The following is a 23,269-nucleotide window of genomic DNA, read 5'->3' as shown; positions in this document are numbered from 1 at the left end:
CTAGCTGCTTTGCCCCCCTGCCATGGGCAGGTGAGACAAAATACTTTCCAGACAGCCAAACCCCTCTGCGGTGATGCTGACCCCCTGCCACCGCAGCCAGGGTTTGGGCAGAGAGGGCAAGGATGCAGGCAGGAATAAAGGTACAGGCAGCCCTGGGACAGCTGGGACAGCCCTGGTTTGGGCAGAGAGGGCAAGGATGCAGGCAGGAATAAAGGTACAGGCAGCCCTGGGACAGCTGGAGCAGGGCAGCACTACAAAGGTACAAATCTGCATGGCCTGGCTCTCCCCTCAGCGTAGGGGATCCTTTCTGGTCAAGAAAGGGGTTAGAAAAAGGATAAAACACCATAAAACATTTTGGCGAGCAGAGGGCATCTCCAGAGCATGGTGTGCCTGCCCAGCCAGGCCTGTGCTGTACTGAAATGTTTTTCTGCTGAGCCCTGTGCACTCCCACTCCTGGAAGGGGGGTCTTTAGGGTACAAGTCCCCTCTCCCAGCGCCATTTCAGCTGGGCAAGTGCTCATGACTGTCATGCCTGGTGTGAGGAGGAGATCCCGGTCTGCCCTTGCTGCCCTGTGGCCCTTGTGCCAATCCTGGTGCCTTCCCCTGCCCCAGGCGGGTACTTGCACACTTCAGCCATGCTACTGCACTACTGCACCACGACAAGCTACCTCCTCCCCGGCCCCCACAGCTCCCACCCTGGTGCCCCGCACCTCCTCGTGCCTACAGCTTCTCCCAGGGTTGTTGCGGTAACAACTGTAGCAGCAGTTCGCCGGGGCTCCGACCGTGCCTCTGCCTCCCGTGCGTTGGGACAATAAACACTTGTGGAGAACTCGGGGCCATGTCTGTTCCAAAGGTTTGGGGAAAGGGTCAGGCTGACTGCAGGGCAAAAAGGGGCCAAAGTGGGCGAGACCGGGATGGTGCTGCGGCACAGAGCGTGAAGAAGCCTGGAGGGTGGCCAGCGGGAAGGTTTTGTTCCTACTGCCAAGTGGAGGAGCAGGCACAGCATCAAGTCACCCCTGAGGAAGGTGGCCATGGCTATGTTGTCCCACAATCGGGGTCCGGTACCCTGTGTGCAATAGGCCGATCTTGCACACAGTTTGTGCAAAGGCAGGTGCTATGTGTTAATTCCACAAATTTAGCACACCATGTGAAGGAATTATGCTGTATTTATCCTGTTACATGATTAGCAAAAACAATGGAAAACCCGCCCAAATTTACACTCATTGGTTAGTGATTACTGTGTCACTTACTACTGGTCAGTTACTATTTAAATTAGCTTTTTTTAAAAAAAATTACAGTCTTGGCAGGTGCGGGGGGGGCAATTGGCATACTCCCTCAATTGAGTTGGTGGTCATGTTCTCTCCCCGCTGCCTTTACCTTTCCCCCAGTTACTGTGGGTTCTGCTAACTTCATACCAGTGGCATTCTTCTATCCTTGTTCATCTCCCTTGTAACAAGATCTCTCCTTGAAGTCCCTCTCATCAATCCCTCCTCTGGAGGTTGGTGATCAGTAAGGCATATGAAGTAATCAGACCTAAATTGAACAGTGTCATCATTATCTATCTAGGCTGGTTGTACTCAAGTCTACGAGCACAGCTGAGGCTGCTTCCAGCCTAGGAAGGCTTAGGAGCAGTGCAACAAGTAACAAGTTGGCCAGGCCCGACTCCTGCACTTGGGCTTGAAGCCTGGAGCGCAGCATCCCGGTCGGGAAGAGGCGGTTGCAAGGAAAGACGAGGCTGGCGGAGGCCGTCTCTGTGAGGCTGCTGCCCCACAGGGCCAGGCTCTGTGGCCCTGGGAGCCAACGGAGCTACCGAGGGACTTGAGAGCTGGGCACCTCCTCCTAAGAGCCGTGGGGCTGCACAGGGGGGCGGAGATGAGGCACCGGCACCCCCAACCCATGGGCTGCACAGTGGGGCCGCGGGCGAGGCCTCAGGGCCCCTCGGGGCGGGGACCGGGGGTAACCGCCAGCCCCGCGGCCTGCCCTCCCAGGCCTGAGGTAGGCCCCGCCAGCCCTTCCGGTCCTCCCACTTCCGGTGGCTCACTTCCGGTGGGGCCCGGAAGTGGAGCGCGGAGCCGGCGCGGACATGGCGGTGAGTGGCGGGGCCGGGGGTGCGGGCGCCCGGGGAGGGCGAGGCCGCTGACCGCCTGTCTTGGCTCCGCAGCCCAAGGGGAAGGCCGGCACCAAGGGCAAGAAGCAGATCTTCGAGGAGAACCGGGAGACGCTGCGCTTCTACCTCCGCATCATCCTGGGGGCATCCGTGAGTGCGGCCGGGGGGGGGACGCGGGGCCGGGCCGGGCCCCGGTCGGGCCAGGCCGGGCAGACAGCCGTGCCGTGCTCTCTCCGCAGGCCGTCTACGCCGTGGTGAACCTGGTCATCTTCTACCCCGCCGCCTCCGCCTGGACATGGGTGAGCGCTCGGCGCGCTGCCGCTGCGGGCAGCGTACCGATTCCCGTCCCGGCGGAAAGCCGGATTCCTTCCTGGTTGCAGAAGGAACCTGCCCGGCGGTCGCGGCTTTTTGCGGCTGACCACTGCTTCCTTGTTGCAGCTGGCATTCATCTTCAGCTCGGTGGTCTACGGCACCAGCTACCGGTCCATGAACTCCATGGCAAAGCCGTCTTTCACAGACGATGGCAGCCTTGCCGACGGAGGAATTGACCTGAATATGGAGCAGGGGATGGCAGAGTGAGTGTCCACACCCGCACGAGTCCAGGTGAGCAGGACCTGCTGCCTGAGCGTGCGCACAAAGCCGGGAGAGGCCCCGAAGGGGAAGGCCAGGCTTCAGTCCCCACCTCAGCTTGCCTACTGGTGCAGGCGTGAGGGGAGCTGGAAGCATGTGGCTGTTTCTTCTGAGAATGTACCCAAACTGTCCTCGTTATCTGAATGCTTGGCCTGGCATGCGCTAGTCGCAAGCCGCCGCATGGGTATGTTAGCTTGGAATGGTCGCTGTCCTTAGGGCTGAGGCGCAAAGGTAGGAGATCCCAAACGGTTCAGCTGGAGCAGTTTACAACCTTCTTTCGGTGAAGAGACATCGCTGACACTGCACACGCTTCTGCAACACACAGAAATATGTGTTTTCTTTTTAAACTAGTGCCACAGGCAGCGCTTGACAGAGTGGAAGGGCACACACTGCCAACTACCCTGTCCTGGCTGCAAACTGTCGTGTTTTGAAGTGTTCTACGCACTAAAAATCCTCCCCTCTGTCTTTCTTAGCCAGCTCCTCTCACCTCCTCACCTTTTTTTGCCTCCTCTACTTGTGCTTTCCCCGTGTCTGTCTGCAGACAGCACCACGTCTTTGTCTGGTGTTCTTGCTGGTGCCGTAACTCTTTTCCTCGGTCAAGAAACACACACCAGTAATTCCCGCAAAGTGCTGTTGAATAAAATAAGGAGACGACAGTACTGAAACAGCAGAAAGATCATGTGTTTTCCAACAGTGAGCCCCAGACTAGCTACAGAAAACTGCCAGGCAGTTGTGGACGCATTAGGCATTGCTCTCCATCCTCCCTGCCCTCAGCCTCTGTTGGTCCCGTCTTTGCTGAGGTTCTTCAGCATATGCTCAGCGAGGTACCCGGCATACCGGGCCCTTTCCCTCCCATGTCTTTGTCGTACAATTTAAGGTTTACCTCTGTCTTTCACTTGCTGCCAGGCTTTTGAAGAAACACCGCAGAGCCTTGTGAGCCCTCTGTGTTGCGTCACACGTTCTCATGCTGGAAGGGCCGTGTCTTGATTTATACATTTATATTTTTCTTAACATAAGGTTTATTTCTGCAGCCAGGAGATGCCCAGGGATGTTATCAGCAGGCAGCCTGCCTTGTGCAGCACAGAACCTGCTGTCTCTGCACAGGATGAGCTCTCATATTCCGCTTTTGTTAGCAGAGTAGTAAATTTTCTACCTGCAGCCAGAGTGACTCAGGTGTCCAGTGTAAGAGACTCGGCCAAGGTGGCTGGAAAGAGAGAGGGTTATTTCTAGTGTGACTTATGAGCCGGGTGCTTTACACCCTCTTCATCCCATAATGACTTCATTTTCCTGCTGGTCAGCCCAGCATTTTTGTCCCATTTTACACCATTTTGGATACCTTTTTTGTGAAACACAACATGGAAGAGTCAAGTAAGGAAAATACAGAAGTTTGATGTCGTCTGGCATTTCCCCCTAGTTGTGAGAGACATGTAAGGCACCAAAGCAGAGTGGGTGCCCCAGTGACTGCCCCGTGCGTGTGTGCGATGGTGCTGTCAGGGGAAATGACTGACAGGAGTTAGCACAGGCATGCCGTTACCTGCTGTGGAAAGGTGCTGGGTGCAGTTGTAGCACCGCTGCAGTCTTGCTTGCAGACATGATACTGCCCTTGGTACTGGGGCTTTCAGGTTTTTCTGCCTGAGCAACACACCCTTGGGGCAAGTTTTATGACACATTAAAATTAATTGATGCTTGTGTGAGGCATGGGCTGCGCAAAACACAGAGGAGGCAGAGCTCTAAACACAAAACCTGCACAGATGAAGTTCCCATCCTTACTCTGTACCTTTGTACCTGAGCCTGGGCAGAGCCCTCAGCCATGAGAGTGCAAGTCTTACAAGTTTAACCCCGTTGGTGTGTGAACACAAAGCGCTAACGAACGCTCAGTGCTCCTCCCTCTGACTGCATCCTGCTCTGGGGATTGGGGAACCACTCTAGGCTGGCAGTTACTTTCAGAAACGTGGATGTTTTCCTGCCTCTCAGCTGAGCGTGCTGCAGCTAATTAATTTTGGAGCTGCTTCTGGAACGCTGTGGATTTGGTGGCGTTTCCCTCGCGCTGTCTGTAACTGGAACAGAAAGCTTTGTGTTCCTTTGGGGTTGAGGAAGGCTGACGTTGCTGATCCCTGGGCGAGCTGGGTTTGGTGGGAGCTCTGCCGTCACCCTTCTGCGGCCGCCGGTGATTCATGAGATTTCTGAACCTCAGCGTCCCATTATAGAGCTGTTGATGGTGGATTCCACAGCGTCTCAAGTTAATGATGATGTCCCAACCTAAACCAGCTGTTTCTGGTGATGAATACCTAAAGTCACTTTATTTTGTGATGTGCTGCCCAGAATGAGACAAGCTATTTCATTACTGTTACCTCTGCCTTTGTTTTCTCCGGGGCATGCTTGGTTGTGACTCGAGTGTTTCTTACTCCAGCAGATGATGATTTAATGGGAGTGAAACAGTTGGTGTTTTTTCTAACCCATCATGGCACTCCCTGTGGCTTGTGTTGGAAAAACTGATACCTGTTTACCTCTCCTGGGTGTTGGGTTCCCCCTCCAGGGTGGTGGTTGAGGTGTGGGCAGCTTGTCCCTCTCCGTAGCTGCTCTTGGCTCTGCCTGAGGCTGGCGTGGAAGACTCCAGAGTCAGATAAGCAGGAGGGGAGGGTGAGCCATCGGTTGGTGTAGCTCGCCTTGCGGGCGACGGTGTGCTTGTCCTTGCAGCACGCCAGCCCTTTGGTGACCCTGAGCGTGTCTGTCAGCCTGTGAAATGGCACAGGGAAGAGCCATGCTTCCCTTTAGCGCAGCCAGCCACGAGCAGCTGTACTCTGTGCCACGATAGGTGTCAAATCAGTGGGTGCCGGCTGCTGTGGCAGGCTGCGGGGGGGGGGTGGTTTTGCTGCTAATTTCCACCCCCCTGCCCCGCCGCCCCCGCCGCATTCCCCAGCTTTCTCAATGTCCCTTTTCAGAGGGAGCCTAGCTCTTGAACTCGTCAGATTTATTTTTTTGTTTGTTTACTGCTCTGATTATTCTAGATTACTGTGTGTGGCAAAGCATAGCAGCAGGGACAGCCCTTCTGTCGGGCCAGGTTGCTCCCCAGAGCCGGTGCAGATGGGCTGTGTTGGCAGACGCACCGGTGTCTGCAGCAGAGGCTGGAATGAAAGGTTAATGTTTTGCTTTTCTTCCCTCAGGCACCTCAAGGACGTGATCCTGCTGACAGCCATGGTGCAAGTGCTGAGCTGCTTCTCGCTCTACGTCTGGTACTTCTGGCTCTTGGTAAGCCCCTGCGGTTTTCCTTGTTGCTTCTGTGTTGCCCTCGTCTTTCCCTGGCTGCAGAACGGAGGACATTATTTATCCATTTCATTTCCTAGTGTCCTCTCTCAGGCCAAAACTGTTTTCTGATAAATTTTTTAACCTCCCTGTCAAATCTTGTTAAAAATGCAGCCGTACAAGGGAAAGAAGTGCTGATCCCTCTGGGTCAACCATGCAAAAACTAGGCTGGCCTTGGCCTTTCTCTCTGGTCCTGTGAAAGGGCAACAAGAAACACAAGGCAGATCAAAGCCATCTTTGTGCGTCGAGCCTTTTTGTGATTATGGCAAACAGACTGTGCTGCTCCTTGTTTGGTTTTCTCAGTCATTCACCAGCACGGACCGAGGCTGGGAGCTGCTTGGTAGATCAAACGCTGTAGGCTTTGATTTCCCTTTCACACACCAGACGCTTTCTACTCCTGAAACGTTTGTCATGTGCCTCCAGCTAAAACTGCTTTTGCAGAAAGACAAAAAATGGCCAGTTAGTTAAAAAAAATCCCACAGCTGCATTGAGTATATCCCAGAAAGGTATAAAAGGCAATCTTGGGAGCGTAGAAAGTTATCTTGTTTCAGTCCTTATTCACTGTTCCTTTCTAGCTGGCCTGGCAGAGGGCAGCCTAAACTCTGACTATTCCCTGGGGACTATCCAGCTCACATTTGTTTTCATTTAGAGAAATGTGGGTGTTTTTTTCTGAAGGAGGGAGAGGCAGAATGTCTGGGCAGTTGGATCTTTCTGGGTAATTCAGACCTGATGCTGCAATTTCCATATGTGAAGCCTAAGTAAGTGCTGTATACGTATGCAAGTTCCTAAACGGTATGAAATCAGGCCATTTGTTTTGGACACTTGCCGCTGCCTTTGATTTCCGTGCATCCTGTGATGCTCCTGATCCAGCCTGTAAAGATACTCCAGCTCCTTCAGCTTCCTCGGTAGGACCAGTTCTCCTGACTGTAGCACCACACCTGCCAGAGCTGTCCCCAAAGTGACCGAGTTTGTGCCACACGTGTTTCGCAGGCTCCGGGGCGCGCTCTCTACCTCCTGTGGGTGAACATCCTGGGGCCCTGGTTTACAGCTGACTCTTTGCCCACCGGTCAGGAACCAAATGAGAAGAAGCAACGCCGACAGGAACGCCGACAGATGAAGCGCTTCTAGCCCTGGCTGGGGAGATAGATTAACGCCGTCTCCCATCTCCATGCTGTTATTTCATCAGGGATGCGACCGAAACCAATCCGAAACCATTGCAGTAGCTATGTTGCCCTCTCTCATTGCTGCCATTCCGCTAGAAAGGCTGCAAGAGACTTCCCTTGGTTGGTTCTTAGCGCCAGTCGAGGCCTTGCTCCTTGGGACGACGAGGGGGGTGATGCTGGGGTGCGTGTAAATACCTTTTTCAAGCAGTGCTGTATCGTGTTCGAGGTTGGGGATTGCAACGTTGGAGGAAATAATACATTAAAGAGCAGAGTCTAATTGACCGTGCTGGCCGCGTGGTCACGCAGGGGTGCTCGCAGAGCGGAGCTGTTAAAAATGCCACTGTATGATTGGAGACCTGGACCAGAGGGCAACAAAATCTCCCAAGACAAGTGGTCTCATCCATTCCCAAGCTTGCTCTGCCTGCCAGAGCATCCGCACCCTGCGGAGGGGCTGCAGCTGCCTTGCGAGATCAGGAGTGTGGGGGGCAGCTAGGGGTGCTGTGAAGGCAGCCTGCAGCCAAACTTGGAGCTTTTGGGTTTGAGCCTGGGCTCTCTGGAGCCACAGATGGGCCTGTGCTATCACTGCAGAGCTCAGCAGGATGAAGGGCGACAGCTAAAAGAAGCCAAAACTAAATCTGTTGTTGCTGTTGGGTTAGTTTTTGTTTTGTTTTGTTTTTCCTCTTTTAAATCGACTCTCACAGGGGTGGCACAGCCAGGGTGCTGTGACTGTGGCAGAGACCTCGTGTTAGAGACCAGGAACAGCTCAGGGCGGCTTCTGCTTTTGCCTACTTGGATTTATTAATGTCATCCCTGCCCAGTAAGTTGTTTTACACACTCTGGTGACCCCTTCCTGCTCCTGACGCACCAGCTCGGAGCCCTGCGAGCGAGACGCGTGGTCAGCGTTCGCAGTGGTGCCAGCCTGGCTGTTGATGCTATCCACAGCCTTTTGCCCATGCGTTGTTTCCATTACATCATTTTTATTACACGCTTTTTCCTAACATGAAGCCCGATTCCCCACCCCGAGTCCTCCTGTGCCTCAGAGCCAGGCAGAGTGGCTGTAGTTGGGGTGCGGAGCAATGGTTAAGTTGTGGGCAAATATCTAGTAGGAGTCAGGGAGAGAGCAGAGATTGGTATTTGGCTGATTAAAGTCCTTCCTTATTCCCTGCTAGGGCTGCCAGGCACAGCCCAGAGCCCCCAGCCCTGGGTGTTGACCCCGAGTAGGTGCCCCCGCTCTGCTGGGAGCACCCCACGCACCCTATGGCCACCCTCCCCCATTGCAACCATCCCAGCACAGCCTCCTGTACCTCTAGGGGACCAGCACATTGCCCCAGCTCTGCCCTCTCTCCCTCTGAACCCTCTTCTCTGTCTCTCTGGTGCCATGCAGCCATCCCCAAAATACACCAGGGACGGTGAGGGGTGGGGTACACATCAATACTAACCACACCGGCGCTCTCGGCCACGCTACCCTACACAGCAGTACATGCACAGCGGCCGCCCGGGCTCTGCCCTCTTCTCCAGGCTCCAGCCAGCCCCAATAAATATCCAATAAATGGCACCAGTTATGGCCTCGGGGTGCTGGTTTGAGGGGGAGAGGCCCCTCAGTCGGGCAGCAGCTGCTCCAGCTCCTCCTCGTTCAGGCCATTGGTGGTGACGATGTGGTCCAGCTGCTTCATGTACCGCTCCAGGTCCTGCATGAAATGGGGGATGCGGGCTTTCTCCAGGACCCCAAATTTCTTCAGTCTATTTACATCCTCGTAGGAGACCTGATGGGAAGCAGGGAGACAGGGTGAGCACCCAGGGCACCCTCCCGCCTCCCCCGCAGCCTACCCAGGTCACCCATCCCCTGCCCAAACACCCCTCCTGCCTGCAGGGAGGCACCGGCAGAGCCACTCGGGGCGGGGGGGTGGAATTTGCAAGGATTTGTGGGTTTTGGACATTTTCTGTCACTGCAGGACCAGTGTGGCCAAGGCAGAGGGCCAGCGGCGCAGCCAGCAGAGCTTAACCCACGGGGTTAAGCCTCTCCCCAAGGGTCTCCCAGGGAGGAAGATGGATTGTCCCATCCCTCCTTGCATCCTAAATGCAAAGAGCTGAAGGGCTGCCAGCCCTTGTCCCTTGTTTTTGGGAAAACACGGGACTGTGGGAGCCCCCGTGAGCTTTGGGATGAGGTTCTGGGATCAGCTGCCCCTTGCGGCCGTTACCTTTCCAAGCGCAGCCAGCAGCGGGAAGTCGATGGTCTGCCGATGGCGCAGGATGCGGAGAATTCCGTCCAGGTAGACCTGGTCCTTACTGAAGCAGCCTGGAAGAGCAGGAGAGGCCGAGGAGCAGGAGCCTGGCTCCTCACCACCCGGGACCAGGGTGACATGAGTGTGCCAGGGCTCAGGCATTGCTGGTGCCATGGGCAGGACCGCTGGGGCCCAAAGGAGGAGCACTGGGGAGCAGCGCCGGGGACCGCAGAGGCAGCCAGGTACAGCGGGAGCCCCAGACCTCTCACTGGGATGCAAAGAATTTTTTAATGTTAAACCACAGCAAGAATCTAAACGCATCCCCAGAAATGCTCATTTTTCCTCTCCTTTGGCTGCTGCCGCACCGGGAGCTTGGGCAAGTCACTCCCATCAGACTGCAACCACTTTATGGGGTTCCGTGTGGGGGCCCCATCCAACCCCATCCCCACCCAACCCGGCCCAAGAGCTGATGTGCCAGGACCGCATGTAAAAGATTACTGCCATAAAGAGTAACCTCATAGGAAAGCGGTGCCGGGGATGGGGAGGGATGAGGTGGGGCAGAGCCACCATTTTGAAGGCTGCCGTGGCCGCAGGGCTGGTGATGCTCAACCCACCCACCAGCAAAACGCGTCCCCTGCCTCTTCTTTTAAAAAAAAAAAAAAAAATCCTTTCCAAAACCCGACGCTTATCACTGTCTGAGCAGTACCTGGCTGCGAGGTGTCGGTCTGGCCCCGCTTCGCCCGCACGCAGTACTCCCACCGGACGCCGGCGTCCTGGACGTACTGCTCCAGGTCCTGGAAAAGGGCGGAGAAGGAGAGGCGGCTGGCCCGCTCGATGGTGTAGTAGAGCAGGGCTGCCCGCCACAGGAAGGGCTGCTTGCGGAAGAGGACACTGTGCAGGCTGGCCAAGCCTTCCTCCGTGGGGTTGGCAGGCTTCAGGCTGTACTGCTTGCGGCCCTCGGAGCTGTGCCAGGGCTGGCGGGTGTTGTTCACCCCCCGGATGTAGTGGGTGCCTGGGGAGCGGAGATGGGAGCGAGCGCCGTCAGTCACAGCCTCCGAAAAGCCACCAAAAATCTTGACACCCAGAGTCTTTGGGGTTAGGGCTGAGACCCAGCACCCATAGGTGCCAGCCCCAGGCTTGGCTGGAGATGCTGCCATGGGACGTCTGCTTGCTCCGGAGCCCAGGGCGGGGGGCAGGCACAGGCACGTGGGTGCCTGACACCCCCCGCCCCGCACACAGACGGGGACCCAGGTGGCCTCAGCCCCTTCTGAAACCTGCCCAGGAGCGTCCCTCTAGGACACCTCCTTTGCAGGACCTGGTGGGTATCACCTTGCCCCGTGGTCCCCGCAGCCCCCAGGCCGTTGCCCCAGCGACAGCCAGAGGATGCTCACAGCATCCCCCCTGCCCCTCGCCCGCGGCCACCCCGCCGCTGACCTATCTCGTGGCGCAGCATCCCCTCCAGCCAGTGCTGCCGGGCTCCGGCCAGGTTGATGGCCAGGGTTGGCCGGCTGTCCTCCACCATCATCACCGCCTGGGACAGGAGGTCGTCAGTGAGCTGCACCACCACCTGCGGAAGAAAAAGGAGGCAACCGCCGTCAGCACTGCCACGGGAGGAGACGCTCAGCCGGGTCTTGGCTCTAAGCGGAGGCTGAGATGACGGTGAAAGGTCAGAAAAAGCCACCGACGCTGCGGGCGGCGCCGTCCAGCGCTGCTGCACCATCACCGGCTCGCGCTTACGGCTCCCCAGGGAAGCGACAGATAGCAGGAGCAGGCAGGGAGGCACTGCCGGCGCTGAGGGGGTGCCCAGAGGAATCGGGTGATCCCACGGGGGGATGAAAGAACTTCTTTAACCTTTTTACAGCCAGCAAGCCTGAGTGGGCACCATCCGGGCAGAGCAGGCAGCTCCTGGGCAGCCTGGCTCCAGCATCCCTCTGGCTCCAGCATCTCCCCGCTCTCCCTCGGCTCGTTCCCATGGGCTGCCCATGATTTTATGGCCACACGTTTTATGGCCTGCCTGGTCCCACGCCTGCATCCCCTCCTAGCATGGGACGGCGCAGTAAATTCGGTCATTAAGTCAACCCCACTCTAAACAGCCGCCAGTGCCCGCTCCGTTATGGGTCCAACCTCTAGAACCCCACGATAAACATCCCACAAGGGAACCAAGGCTCTGGCTCCATTTTCATGGGCTCTCCTCCATACTCTCCCTTTTGAGGCTCCAAGACACGAGCAGCGAGGACGGAGCCACGCCAGCCCACTCTCGCAGCAGGGACCGCACGTGCCGGCCACGATTCGCAGCAGGGATGGGCAACGCGTGCGCAGGACTAGTGAATATCTTTATACAGAAAAAAACCCCCAAAAAACCAACCACCATCTATTTTGGGAAACCTGGCCATCGCAAGTGCTGGAGCCAATGGCTCTATGTTAACAGGAGTTAACGTGCCGGCCAAGCAGCATTTTCGACCGTCCAACTTCAAGACCTGCAGCGACTCAAAGCTGCAGCATCGCTGGAGGAGACACGTGGCTCCGCTGCACCCCCAGGAGCTCTCGCATCCAAGGTTCGGACCTTGGGGCACACACCAATTTAATCTCAAAACCCCCCTGCCACGTCCATATTGATTCTAAAAAAGATCTATTATTTCACAGCTGACACTTTTCAGGCTGAAAACGCACACACACGTTACTACGTGACAATTCTTTTCTCTTCTTTAAAGAAAAAAAGAGAGGAGACCGAAAGGGTTTGCTTTAATGCGGATTTATTATTGTGCAAAGCTGCTCACGAAAGCCAAAAGCGCAACATAACAGAGCAGAGTCTACCACTGGGGAAACAAACAGCATAAAATACTTAACAGCTTACCTGGATTAAAATATACCGGCGTGAAGGAGAATCCCTCCGACTCCGAGGAAGGACTTGCCAGTTCACTTCTGGCTCATGCGCATCTCCGCTAGGCAAGTCATAATAAATACGGGTCGCGGTTTCGCTGCCCCCTCCCACATCCAACCTCGGTGACCTGGGACAAACTGAGGTAGGGAACTGATCCGGACTAAAACTGGTTTTATGCTCTAGGTTAGTTTCCAGCAAGATCCTCATGAGCTCCCATGGAGGGGCTCTTGGCAGGGAGAAGACTTTTGGCAGCAGCTTCTGCTAACAGCCCTGTCTGGAGCTACGACAGGCAGGGAAGGGCATGGCAGAAATAAGGAGGTACAAATGAGCCAGGTTTTGGTACGATTTTAACCAATTTCCATCTCTTAGGTCAGCTCCGTGTGACAGGAATACAGCCTGGATATCCGGCACAGCAATCCCAAACGCGACTAGCGGAAGCTGAAATCCTGGGACGTGGGAGGGGAAGGGGAGAGCCAGGGGACAGAGTTTAAACCAAAAGAAAGAAGATGAGGAATACGCTTCATCGTTGCAGCACTTTTTGCTCCCTCGAAGACGCTGCAGCACAGAAGTGGTGCCCAGACCCTGTGACAGCCCCTGGTCCCCAGGTCTTTGCTGCTCGACCTGCGGCTCTTACTGGGAGCACCAGACACGATGCGCTGTGTCAGCTGGAGCTCCGCTACCACGATACAGGATGCTCAGCTCGCTGGGAGCGGTCCACAAGGCTGGGTCCACATCTTGCTGTCTTGTCACGCTTCACTGCCCCTATTCAGGGAAAAAAATAAACCCCAAGGAGGTCGGAATTTAAGATACCAGATGCAGAAAAACTAACTTCCCTAGGATAAACATTCTCATTCTTACACTTGCTTTCTCCCAGCCTATTAAAAAAAAATACTACTCTCTCCGAGCTCCTCCTCTCTGCTTTTCTCCATTTTTCCAGTTGCTCATCCTTGGCCACGTTAGGTTGGATTCCTCCAGGCACCATCCCCAGGCGACAGGGATTCCACAGCTCCAGGTCCCCCGTAGCAGCGGGACCTGCTGCAGTGGGGTCAGCCCAGCCGGTGGGTTTTGGGAGCCTGCTGCTTGCTTGGCATCCCCCCAACAGTTCCAAGTTTCTCTCAGGCAATTTCTCTGAAAACAACACTCTGAGCCCCCGCGCAAGTGAAACATTGCATAAACCCGGGAGTTTAACGATACTGCGTGTTACGTGGATTAATTGCTCCATGCAGTTCATCTCTGCCAAGCCAGTGACGTCCAGCTCTCCCTTCCCATCTTCACTGGCCCCTTAATTCCCACCCCTGAAGAAAACTCTTTCATTATAACCCCAATAATCCACCTATCACCTGCCCATGGCTTTTTCCTCTTGCTGTAGTGGGAAGCCCTTGTCCTGCATCCTTACGCTGCATCTTCCCCGCTGTTGCCCAGGCCGGCACCCGAGCATCCTACCAGGGCTGAGCTTCCCTAAAGCAGAGGACACTTTAAATAAGCATTAAGCAACATTTGCAAGCGAGTGCTCTGGCTTTAAAGAGCTAATTTTTATATTATTTTGGGGAGGCTTTATGCTACAGGACAAGTCAATGGTCACCATTGTCATTCCCATCCTGAAATGGCTAAAGCATCAACGATCTGCTCACACGAGCGACGTGAGCACCAAACTGAGCCCAAGGCAAATGGTGGAAAGGCAAGTGCTGTCCCTCAATCTTCACCATCGTGCCTGAAAAGGAGGCAGACTGAACCGTCCAAACCCCAATTTTTTTCCTTTTTCTTTCCCTATCTGGTATCGCTACGCACAGGGTGAGCAAAGAGAAAGGCAGCAAACAGCCGGAAAATAAGAGGATGCTGGGGATTTGATACTCGGCATCCTCGAGGATGTGATGCTCAGCACTGAAATCGGGTCTGGCACGAGCCCTTTTTAGGCAAGGCAGCAAGAGCTGAAATGAAGACCGAAGCATGCTCTGGGATACCGCGTTTGGAGAAAGACCCAAGGGCACAGAAAAATTCAGTTTGCAGTAAGCTGGGACGCTGATGGAAAGCTGAGCACAGAGGGGAGGGTGCAGCTGAAGTAACCGGTCTGTGTTTTTGGGAAGGAAAAAAAACCTCCAAGCACGAACATCCCACAGCCTTTGGAGGAAGGATCCAAGTCAGAGGGAACACTGTTGATTTTTTCCCCCTCTCTCATGGTGAAGGAAAGGTAAAGACAACGCAGAAACAGCAAGACTCAATTATATGGAGTAGAAACTGTTTTTTTCCCTGTACAAGAGCTCGACAGCATCAAGCGAAGCGATCAGGCAGCAGATTCAGGACGAAGAAGCATCAGCAAATGGTGCAACCCGCCGTGTGATATTTGCAAGGGTTCGTGATCAGGTAGGCAAATTAACGGCAGCGGTTTTGCAGGCAGAAACATCCCCCGACTTAGGAAGACATGGGGCTGCCACAGCCTGGACAGAAATTCCCCATCCCTGTCCTAAGGATGGAGAAATCCTGGGACAGAGCTGGGCAGGGGAAGGAAGGACAGAAATGGACTAGAATGGGCTGGGAAACAGGATTAGACACTGCCCGGAGACGGGTACGGCTGCAGGTCACAGTCCCCCCACGAGAGCCGAAGATACGGACGCATCCAGGGGCCACCACGGTGAGAAGACGATGGGCAAAACCCCGCGATGTCACTCTTCAGATGTCAGTCTGATGCCTTTCTAGAGGCATTGGCTTGGGTTATTTTGGTTTTTTCCCCTTATTTGATAACGTGGGATAATAGAGCCTTGTTTTGTCGTATTAAACGGAGGGGCCAAGAACCGCCTTGTGCTGAGAACCGCCTTGTGCCGAGCCAGCTGGCCGGCAGCGACGGGAAGGGCGTCTCGGCATCGCCGGAGACCGCAGCTTTGCACGCTCCCGTTACGCTGCCCGCAGCCCTGCTCCGGCTGCAGCAGCCCATCCGCCCGCTCATCGGCACCACTTGCCTTATTTTGGGAGCCTCCAGCTTTGCAGATGCCGTTAGAACGGAGGACTTTCGGCTGAAGTTGCAGCCCGTTCCCGGAGCAGCAATGCCAGCTCTCCAGGTTGTGAGAGCGCGGGATCCCCAGCGCATCCTCGTGGTCCACGAAGCTTCTGCTCTGCTTCTGTGGATGCGATGGTGGAGGAAGAGGGCATCCCCAGGAGAGAAGACTGCTGATGGCTCCTGCGGCACCGGGGCACGGGCTCCTGCCTCTCCCCAGCTCCCTGGCACGGCCAGCAGCCCGTCCATCTGCTCAGGACCTCGCACGCCAAGAAAGCGCCGGCACTGAGCATCTCCAGGGTGGAGAGGCACCACGGATGGGATCCCAGGAGATGCTAGCTAGCACTATTTAGCCTAACAACATTTCACAACCCCAGGGATTGCCACGCAGCACTTACCACCGGGGCCAGGGGTTTCTCTGCTGCAAGCTGGGAGCTCGCCGAAATCTGTATGGAGACCTGTGAGCTCCGGCAGCGTCACCCTCAGCCCTGAGCCAGAAGAAAAGCAGAAGAGCTTCAGGATCTGCAGCTCAGACCCCAGCAAAGCAGCTCTTGAAGACGCAAAGTTAATTATAGCGCAAATACTTACCCACGAGCGCGCTGCCCGCGGTGCCGGAAAGCGGGATCCTGACTTCGCCGGTCGGCGCTGGGGACAAAAGGCAGCTGCCTGCAGCGACTGCCACCAGCCTGGCCCGCGCTGCCTGCCAGGACTGCCTGCAGGCAGCACAGGCAGCTGACGCATCGGCGGGTCGGTCCCTCAGCTAACGCAACCCCCCACACCGGAGTTTCTTCTTTTTCTTTTTTGTTTTTAAGAAAGCCATCACGATTAATACGTAACCGCGAAGCAAACGGCACGGCAGAGCGGACGGTGAACGTCAGGAATCACAGCTGCAGGCGCAGGGAGGCAGATACGCATCTGAAACCGCCCAGCTCCCCAACTGGGTGTTACATTCTCGGCAACGCAGAAGTTTCGGCAAGTTTTTGTTCTGTATGGGGAGCAAAGTTTGCCAACATCGCTATATCAAGAGCAGATGAAACCCTTCCCTCTTCCCTGCCCCAGAGAAATTCGGCAAAATTTGTTAACGGGTGGGAATGAACAAACCGATGCTTTAAGGGTTTATAAAAGCACTTATCAAAAGTTTCGGATAAAAGAGCCACGTATCTCGCACGCCGACGCGCAAACGTAATTACTGAACTCCGCATTCCCTTGAGCAAAGGGAAAATCACACGGGGCTGGAAGGAAGCCAGTTGCACACCGGTACGTAAGGAAAAAGATGTCTTTTTCTGCCCAGCCAGAGCTCAATTCGGGCTTAGAGTAACGGAGAAGAGCAAAATAGCTGAATTTAATCAATAAAATCAAGAGGTAGACCACAACTAGCAAGTGTAGGTCTGTGAGTAAGACTGGCCAGCTGCTGGGCTGGGTGTTGGGACTGGTACTGAAAGGCAGCTGAATTACAGGAAGAGGTTTGCAGAGATCCTTTCCATCCTAAGCAAAGGTTTAGGAGGGCCGAGGTGCCAAATCCCAGGGACACTCCCAGGAGGGATCAGGGCAAACCACGGGGTTTTGAGGTGTGTGGGACCTCGGGGAACCACTCGCTCCTGTGGCCAGCAGCCAGCAGCAGCCCCGCGAGCCAAAAAAGTCAAAACCAGGTCCAGAAATCCTTCTCACCGCTTGAACCCAGGTCGGTGGAAGCGTTTTGCCCACACCTTGTTGGCAGGAAGGGGGAAAAAAAAAAAAAACCAACCCAAAAGAAGCCCCTTAACTGAAGCTGCAGGACATGCCATGCTGGGTGCTGCTGGGGGCACGGAGAAACCAGATGAAGAGACGCCGAATGTCCGCCCCCCGGCTCCATCTCACACGGCTACCGTCGTATCTCTATCTCCCAGCCTTAAAACCTGAGCTTGGGGTTTTAAAGCGCCATAACCCGGCGCATCCCGCAGGAAATCTCTTCCCCCGGCTTTGCGAGCGGACACGCGAGCGAAGGCAGCTGTGGGAGATGTCTGCCATACCACTGCTGACAGCAGGAGATGACTCTTCCCGACAGTAATTGATGCCTCATGCACACAGCAAAAGGCTCCACGCGGCCAGGCAGCAGCTCCTCTCTCTTAAGCTTAAAAGGGAGATACACACTGGAAAAAAAAAAATCGAATAAAACTGGTGGGGAACCAGCGCTTGCGTCCTAATGCCGGGGTACGGCAAACGCAGCCAAGCCGGAGATGAAAAAACACCACGGCTCAGAGTAGAAAATTTTCTTCTTTTGTACCCAAAACACGTCTCAATCCGAGCCCTCGTTACCAGAAAATAAATATTTTGCAGCTGGATTTTACAAGCGAGAAAGCAGGGACGCAGATTACCTCTCCCACGCAGCCTTCCTTCTGCATGTACTTTCGGATCACGGACCAGATCTGGCACTTGCTCAGCAGCCTCCCGCCCGTGGCGACTTCGAAGCTCTCGTAGGTCCCGTACTTCTCCAGGACGGCCCGAATGATCCTGATCGCCTGTCGCGGGCGGAAACAAAACATCACTGGTTTATGAAAACACATCCTAAGAATCCCACGTGCCGTAAAACCCAGCGGAGATAATCCCTGATAAGACGCCTGTAAAGAGAGACGCGGACACAAGGTCTAAAAAACCAAGGAGACCGAGCCAGCTGGAGGTGGGCGCCGGGACAGACGGACACGTAACGCAATCCGCGTGACCCCCCCGTATATTCTTTCTGCTTTTTGTCACCCTTGCAAGCATTTGCAAAGGAGAAGCGAAACGGCGGCGGCGCAGCGCGCTGCCTCCGGAGGTTAAAGCTCTGATTATTTTCATCTTTCGGTTCTCCTTTCAAAGTCTAGTGCTTGCACAAAGAGGTCTGGCTGATCAGCTTGCTTTTTACCCCGAGACTTTCTTAGTGCAGCGAAGAAAGCAAACCCGGCAGGAAAGCTGGGTGTCACCAGCATCACCCTTGGCGTCACCGGCATCGCCCTCCGCCTTCGCAGCTTCCTTCTTCGGCCAAGGTCTCAACACAACCAGCCTAGCGCGCACCAACAGCCGTCTAACAAAAGCAGCACGTGCTCTTTTATTAGCATTAACATTTACGGAGCATCTGTAAAATACAAGCATTTATTAGCGCTAACAATAATCAGCGTCATTATTCCCATCCCAAAAAGCGAGTTTGCGTTTTCAAGCAATGACTTTTTCCCCAGCCTATGAATATATATCCCAAACCAGATGACGACGACTTTGCACCAGTTCTGGAGTTTTTCCAGTGGTTTTATTGCGTCTGTAAACCTGGCACAGCTGCTTGCTTGCGCTTCCCGGCCCAGGACCAAGCGCTGCTCCCGAACGGCGCGTGTTTTACCTCCTCCTGCTGAGCAAACCCCCTTTGCTCTCGTACGGGCTCCGGGCAGCGGCTGGAGCCCTGAAGAGGGGGTCCCATCCCCTCCCTCACCCCTACGATCACCCAGGGTCAGGAGATGGGTGCTCCCCACCAGTACCAGCACTCAAACCATCCAAAAAGAGGGGCTTTGGGGTCTGAGGCAGGTGAGCAGCTTCCTCTACCCCAGCGGAAGGTCCTGATTTTCCTTCCCTGGACAGTCTTCTCTGCACAGCTGGTTTTTATTCTCGAGTCACTTATTGCGTCTTTCCAAAAGTTGGGCGGGGCTTTTTTTTTTGTGGTGGTGTTTTTTTGAGGGTGTTTTGTTTGTTTGTTTGTTTTTTCGCTCGAACGATCGGGATCGTTTTTGCAGCGCCGCGAGGTCCCTCCTGCCGACTGCAGCAGAAAAAGGACCATTTCTTCCTCCCACCTCTGCTCAGCCATTTGCTTTCTCCTCCCCGGGGACCTAAAGCACCGAGCCAAGAGAAACCCAGCACAGCTGGTGCCCAGGAGTACGACGACCAAAGGGCACGATCTCCGCCGACCTCCAGCCCGCATCCCGGCGCACCAAATTCCTAAGATACCGGGTGTAGTTTTCTGAGAGGCTGCTGAGCGTCCCTGGGCATCCCAAAATCATGCATCCACCGTACGCAGAGGGATAACGAACCCTCTGTCCCCAGCTCTGTACAGATGCTGCTGGCATTCCCGCGACAAACCGGAGACATGATCGGTGAGACGAGCCTCCGGAATCCTTCTGGGTTATTTAAATTTTCTGTTCAAAAATTAAAATACCGTCCCCCAAACATGTCCAGAGTAGCTGGTGGAGCAGCAAGCTGGAAGCAGGGAGCTGGTGTTGGTTTGTCTGCTCTTGTCCAAGGATGCTGGCTTCGCCAAGCTTATTTAAGCTCTGTGATTAATCCAGGTTTTTAAAATAAAAGCAGTTTATAGCTCATAGTTAGCTAGCACAGAGAAAAGTTGCCCAAAATAAGAGGGGCTGGAAGGAGGTTACTGCAGGGCACGAGCAGCGACACGAATACTGTCCCATCGCGCCGTCAGCGGAGAACTTGGAGAAACGTTGGTAGAAGCGCTCAACACTTCGTATCTCTTGCAAAGGGTTTTAGCATCCAGGATGAGACCATCCACCCTGGTTACAGACACCTAATTTCATTCGTGCAAAGTGACGTGCAGAAGGGAATAATCTCAATTATTCATCTTTTACTATATTGTAAGTCAACTGTCCCAAAAGAGAAAGCAAAATAGCTCCCAACAACTTACTTTACTGCATTACTTGGAGAATGAAACGCACTTAAATGCGGGAAGAAGACACTGAAAAGCCAGTGAGGTGTTTAGAGGAGTCAGACCGGCATCGCCGGCACCGGTTTCTCTGGGGCAGAGGTAGGGCAGGCGCTGGAAATGAGTAACTGCTTAGAAAGCTGTTTACAGAAAGAGCCTGAATCAGCTGGATAATAATTCCGGCAGAGATATAGGAAGCAACGCAAGAGTAAGTAAACATTCAAAACCCAATAACTAAAGCGGTGAAGAAGTCGTTCGTTGAAACACCAGATGTAAGCGCCCAACTTGCCGCTGCAAGGAAACGCCTCCGGCGTGGACGTCCAAATTCAAGAGAAGAATTTTTTAACCTGCTTCCTCGGAGGCAGCTAGAAAGGGTCTGCGTGGCAGAAAGGATGCTCTTGCCAGAGGCGGGACGCCCACTCCCGGCAGCAAACTAGTTTTGAGGCACAGCCGGGCTCGCAAGACGACCTTCCAGAAGACAAGCCAGGCTTAACCCACCGGGTCATTCAGGCTTAAGACAGCTTAATATGTGGTCAGCCACGCTCTTGCGACAGCAAAATGGCAATAGCAAGGGGTTCCTGACGGAGTACCAGCTCCTAAGCCCGGCTCTGCATCCGGAGCGGCCCGGCACCGGTACGGCCGTCGCCCAAGGGCGCCCGTGGAGCGCGCGCCGTCCCTGCAAAGGGCGGCTGTAGGGAACGACGGAAGGGTTTCAGAAATCGCCGGGCGAGCGTGCGGAGGGCAGGACACGAAGGGCGGCAAGCGGAGCAGCAGCCTGGCGGCAGAAGCCGGGGTGGGAAGGAGAAGCCGTGAGGTTTCCCGTTGGCCCGCGGACCCACCACCGGAGAGCTGGCCCACGCCGGCGGACACCGCCCCGCGCGGGGACACCCACGCCTTCACACCCGCTGGGTGCTGAGGGGGAAAGGTGGGGAGCGGGCGAGCCTGCTTCTTCCTCCTCCTCCTCCTCCATCCTCCTCCTCCCAGGCCGAGCGTCCCTGCTCGGGACCGCCGTGATGCTCGCACCCCCCCCTCCCCGAGGCTGCAGCTCAAGCAGGCAGCAGTACCGGCAGCGGGACACACCCAGGCGCGGGCAGCGCGTGACCCGCCGCCCCACCCCCCCGCCTCACCTGAGCGACGAAGCGATCGGAGGCGGCCCCGTACTTGTCCAGCACGGCGGCGGGCACCGGCTCGGCGTACTCGAACTGCGGGTCGTAGGCGAAGCTGGCGCGGAAGAACCGCTCCCGTTCCGCCTCCACGTTCCGCGGCCGCAGCGCCACGAGCAGGCAGGGGCTCCGCCGCCCGCCGCCCTCCTCCGCCCGCCCCCGGGCGATGTGGGGCAGGGAGGCGGCGGCGCGCATCCCCCCGCCGCTTTCGCGCCGCCGCATCCCGGCGCCGGTTTCCGATAGGCGCCGGGTTCCCCGCGGGTAACGGGGCGCGGGTGGCGGCGCCGGGGGGGACGGGCAGGAGCAGAGCGGCGGGCCATGGCGGCCGGGCGGGCGGCCCAGCCCTCCGCCCGCCGCCCCCGGGGCCGGCACCATGGCCTCCAGCGCGGCGGCGGTGCGCCGGCGGCGCCCTGCCGCGCCCCGCCCAATCGGCGCGGCGCCCGGCGCGCCAGAGCCAATGGGAGCGGGAGCGCCGAGGGAAGAGCCCCGCCCCTCGCCGCCGCGCCCCGCCCCGCGCGGAGCCCGCTCTGCCCGCCGCCGCGGTGCGGAGCGGCCGGGCGCCGGCTGCGGCCCCGGCCCCGGCCCCGGCCCCGGCCCCGGTCCCGTTTGTGTCGCCGGCCGTCGCTGCGGCCCCGGCCCCGGCCGTGTCACCGACCCTGGTTTCGTCGCCAGTCCCAGTTGCATCGCCGTCCCAGTGCCGTCGCCGGTCCCAGTTGCATCACCAAGCCCAGTTGCATCGCTAATCCCGGCTGTGTCACCAGTCCCGGTTGCATCCCCAGTCCCAGCTGTGTCGCCAACCCTGGTTGCATCCCCAGTCCCAGTTGCATCGCCATGCCGGTGCTGTTGCCAGTCCCTGTTGCATCGCTAACCCCATCCATGTCACCAGTCCCAGTTGTATCACCAGTCCCAGTTGCATCGCCAAGCCCAGTTGCATCGCTAACCCCATCCATGTCAGCAGTCCCAGCCGCATCGCCAACCCCATTTGCATCCCCATCCCCGGCCATGTCACCAACCCTGGTTGCGACACCCGTCCCAGTTGCATCGCCATCCCGGTGGTGTTGCCAGTCCCAGTTGCATCGCTAACCCTGGCTGTGTCACCAGTCCCAGCTGCATCCCCAGTGCCTGCTCTGTCGCCAACCCTGGTTGCGTCGCCAGTTCCCAGTTGCATCGCCAAGCCCAGTTGCATTGCCATCCTGGTTGCTTTGCCAGTCCCAGTTGCATTGCCCCGCCGGCTGCATTGCCAGCCCCGGTCACATCACCAACCCCGGCTGTGTCGCCAGCCCTGGTCACACCACCAGCCCCAGTTGCATTGTCATCCCAGTCACGTCACCAGCCCTGGTCACATCGCCAGCCCCAGTTGCATCGCCAGCCCTGGTCATGTCGCCAGTCCCGGTCATGTCGCCAGTCCCGCTTGCGTCGTTAGTCCCAGTTGCGCCACCAAGCCCAGTTGCATCGCCATCCCAGCTGCATCGCTAACCCTGATCACGTCACCAGCCCCGGTCGTGTCACCAGCCCCAGTCGCGTCGTCACCCCGGCCACGTGGCCAGCCCCAGTAGCATCACCGAGCCCAGCTGCGTTGCCAACCCGAGCACGTGGCTCTTCCCGAAGCCCCGGCTCCTGGGGTGCCTCCGGGCAGCGAGCACCTCGGTTTTCGGTTACGGCTGGCTTTACTACCCCGCTGCGCAAGGACAAGGCAGGCTCAGCGCTCAGAAGCAAAGTACGTTTATTATTTCGTAAATCTGCTGATTTCGAGTCGGTCTTGCCCGAGGAGCCTAGCTCGCTGCCTGCGCGCCGGCGGCTGGCAGAGGTGCGCTTGTTAGCCGTACCTGCCGTGCCACCCCTGTGCCACCTCCGTGACCGCCCCGGTAAGTCAGAGCCCGTGCTCGTTACACGAGTGAGCAGAGGCTACGAGGCTACGGCACCGCGGGCTCCACAGCCTCTAAAGTGCCTAAACGTGGCTTGCTAGCGACGAGGGCTTGTGCGTACGCCGTAATTGGCAAGTGTGATGTTAATGAGCTGGCAGCGCGGTTAATTATCCACCCGCTAGTGGGAAGTGACAAGCCTCTGAAGTATAATTAATCGCTGTTCCCGAAAGAAAAAAAACAATCAGCGTGGAAGTGGGTGCCAGCCCATCCACCCGAGCTGTTGGTCTCGCTCC

General features: G+C 56.4%; 2 protein-coding genes across 2 annotated transcripts; one reads left to right on the top strand and one right to left on the bottom strand.

Moving 5' to 3' along the window:
• Positions 1–2,082: 2,082 nt before the first annotated feature.
• On the top strand, positions 2,083–7,167 carry TMEM208 (transmembrane protein 208; the record flags this gene model as incomplete). Its single annotated transcript, XM_082005621.1, has 6 exons — positions 2,083–2,088; positions 2,161–2,256; positions 2,346–2,405; positions 2,545–2,681; positions 5,901–5,985; positions 7,030–7,167. 6 exons carry the CDS (start codon positions 2,083–2,085, stop codon positions 7,165–7,167), a joined length of 522 nt encoding a protein of 173 aa, XP_081861747.1.
• Positions 7,168–8,800: 1,633 nt separating this feature from the next.
• Positions 8,801–21,486, bottom strand: MATCAP1 (microtubule associated tyrosine carboxypeptidase 1; the record flags this gene model as incomplete). Its single annotated transcript, XM_082005463.1, has 6 exons — positions 8,801–8,965; positions 9,401–9,498; positions 10,131–10,436; positions 10,859–10,991; positions 17,649–17,792; positions 21,076–21,486. 6 exons carry the CDS (start codon positions 21,484–21,486, stop codon positions 8,801–8,803), a joined length of 1,257 nt encoding a protein of 418 aa, XP_081861589.1.
• Positions 21,487–23,269: the final 1,783 nt, after the last annotated feature.

This window comes from Phaethon aethereus (genome assembly GCF_964289735.1).
Source record: "Phaethon aethereus genome assembly, chromosome: 13".
NCBI classification, from domain to species: domain Eukaryota; kingdom Metazoa; phylum Chordata; class Aves; order Phaethontiformes; family Phaethontidae; genus Phaethon; species Phaethon aethereus.
The sequence above is the reverse complement of the archived record's forward strand: the minus strand, read 5'-3'. Positions and strand labels throughout refer to the sequence as shown.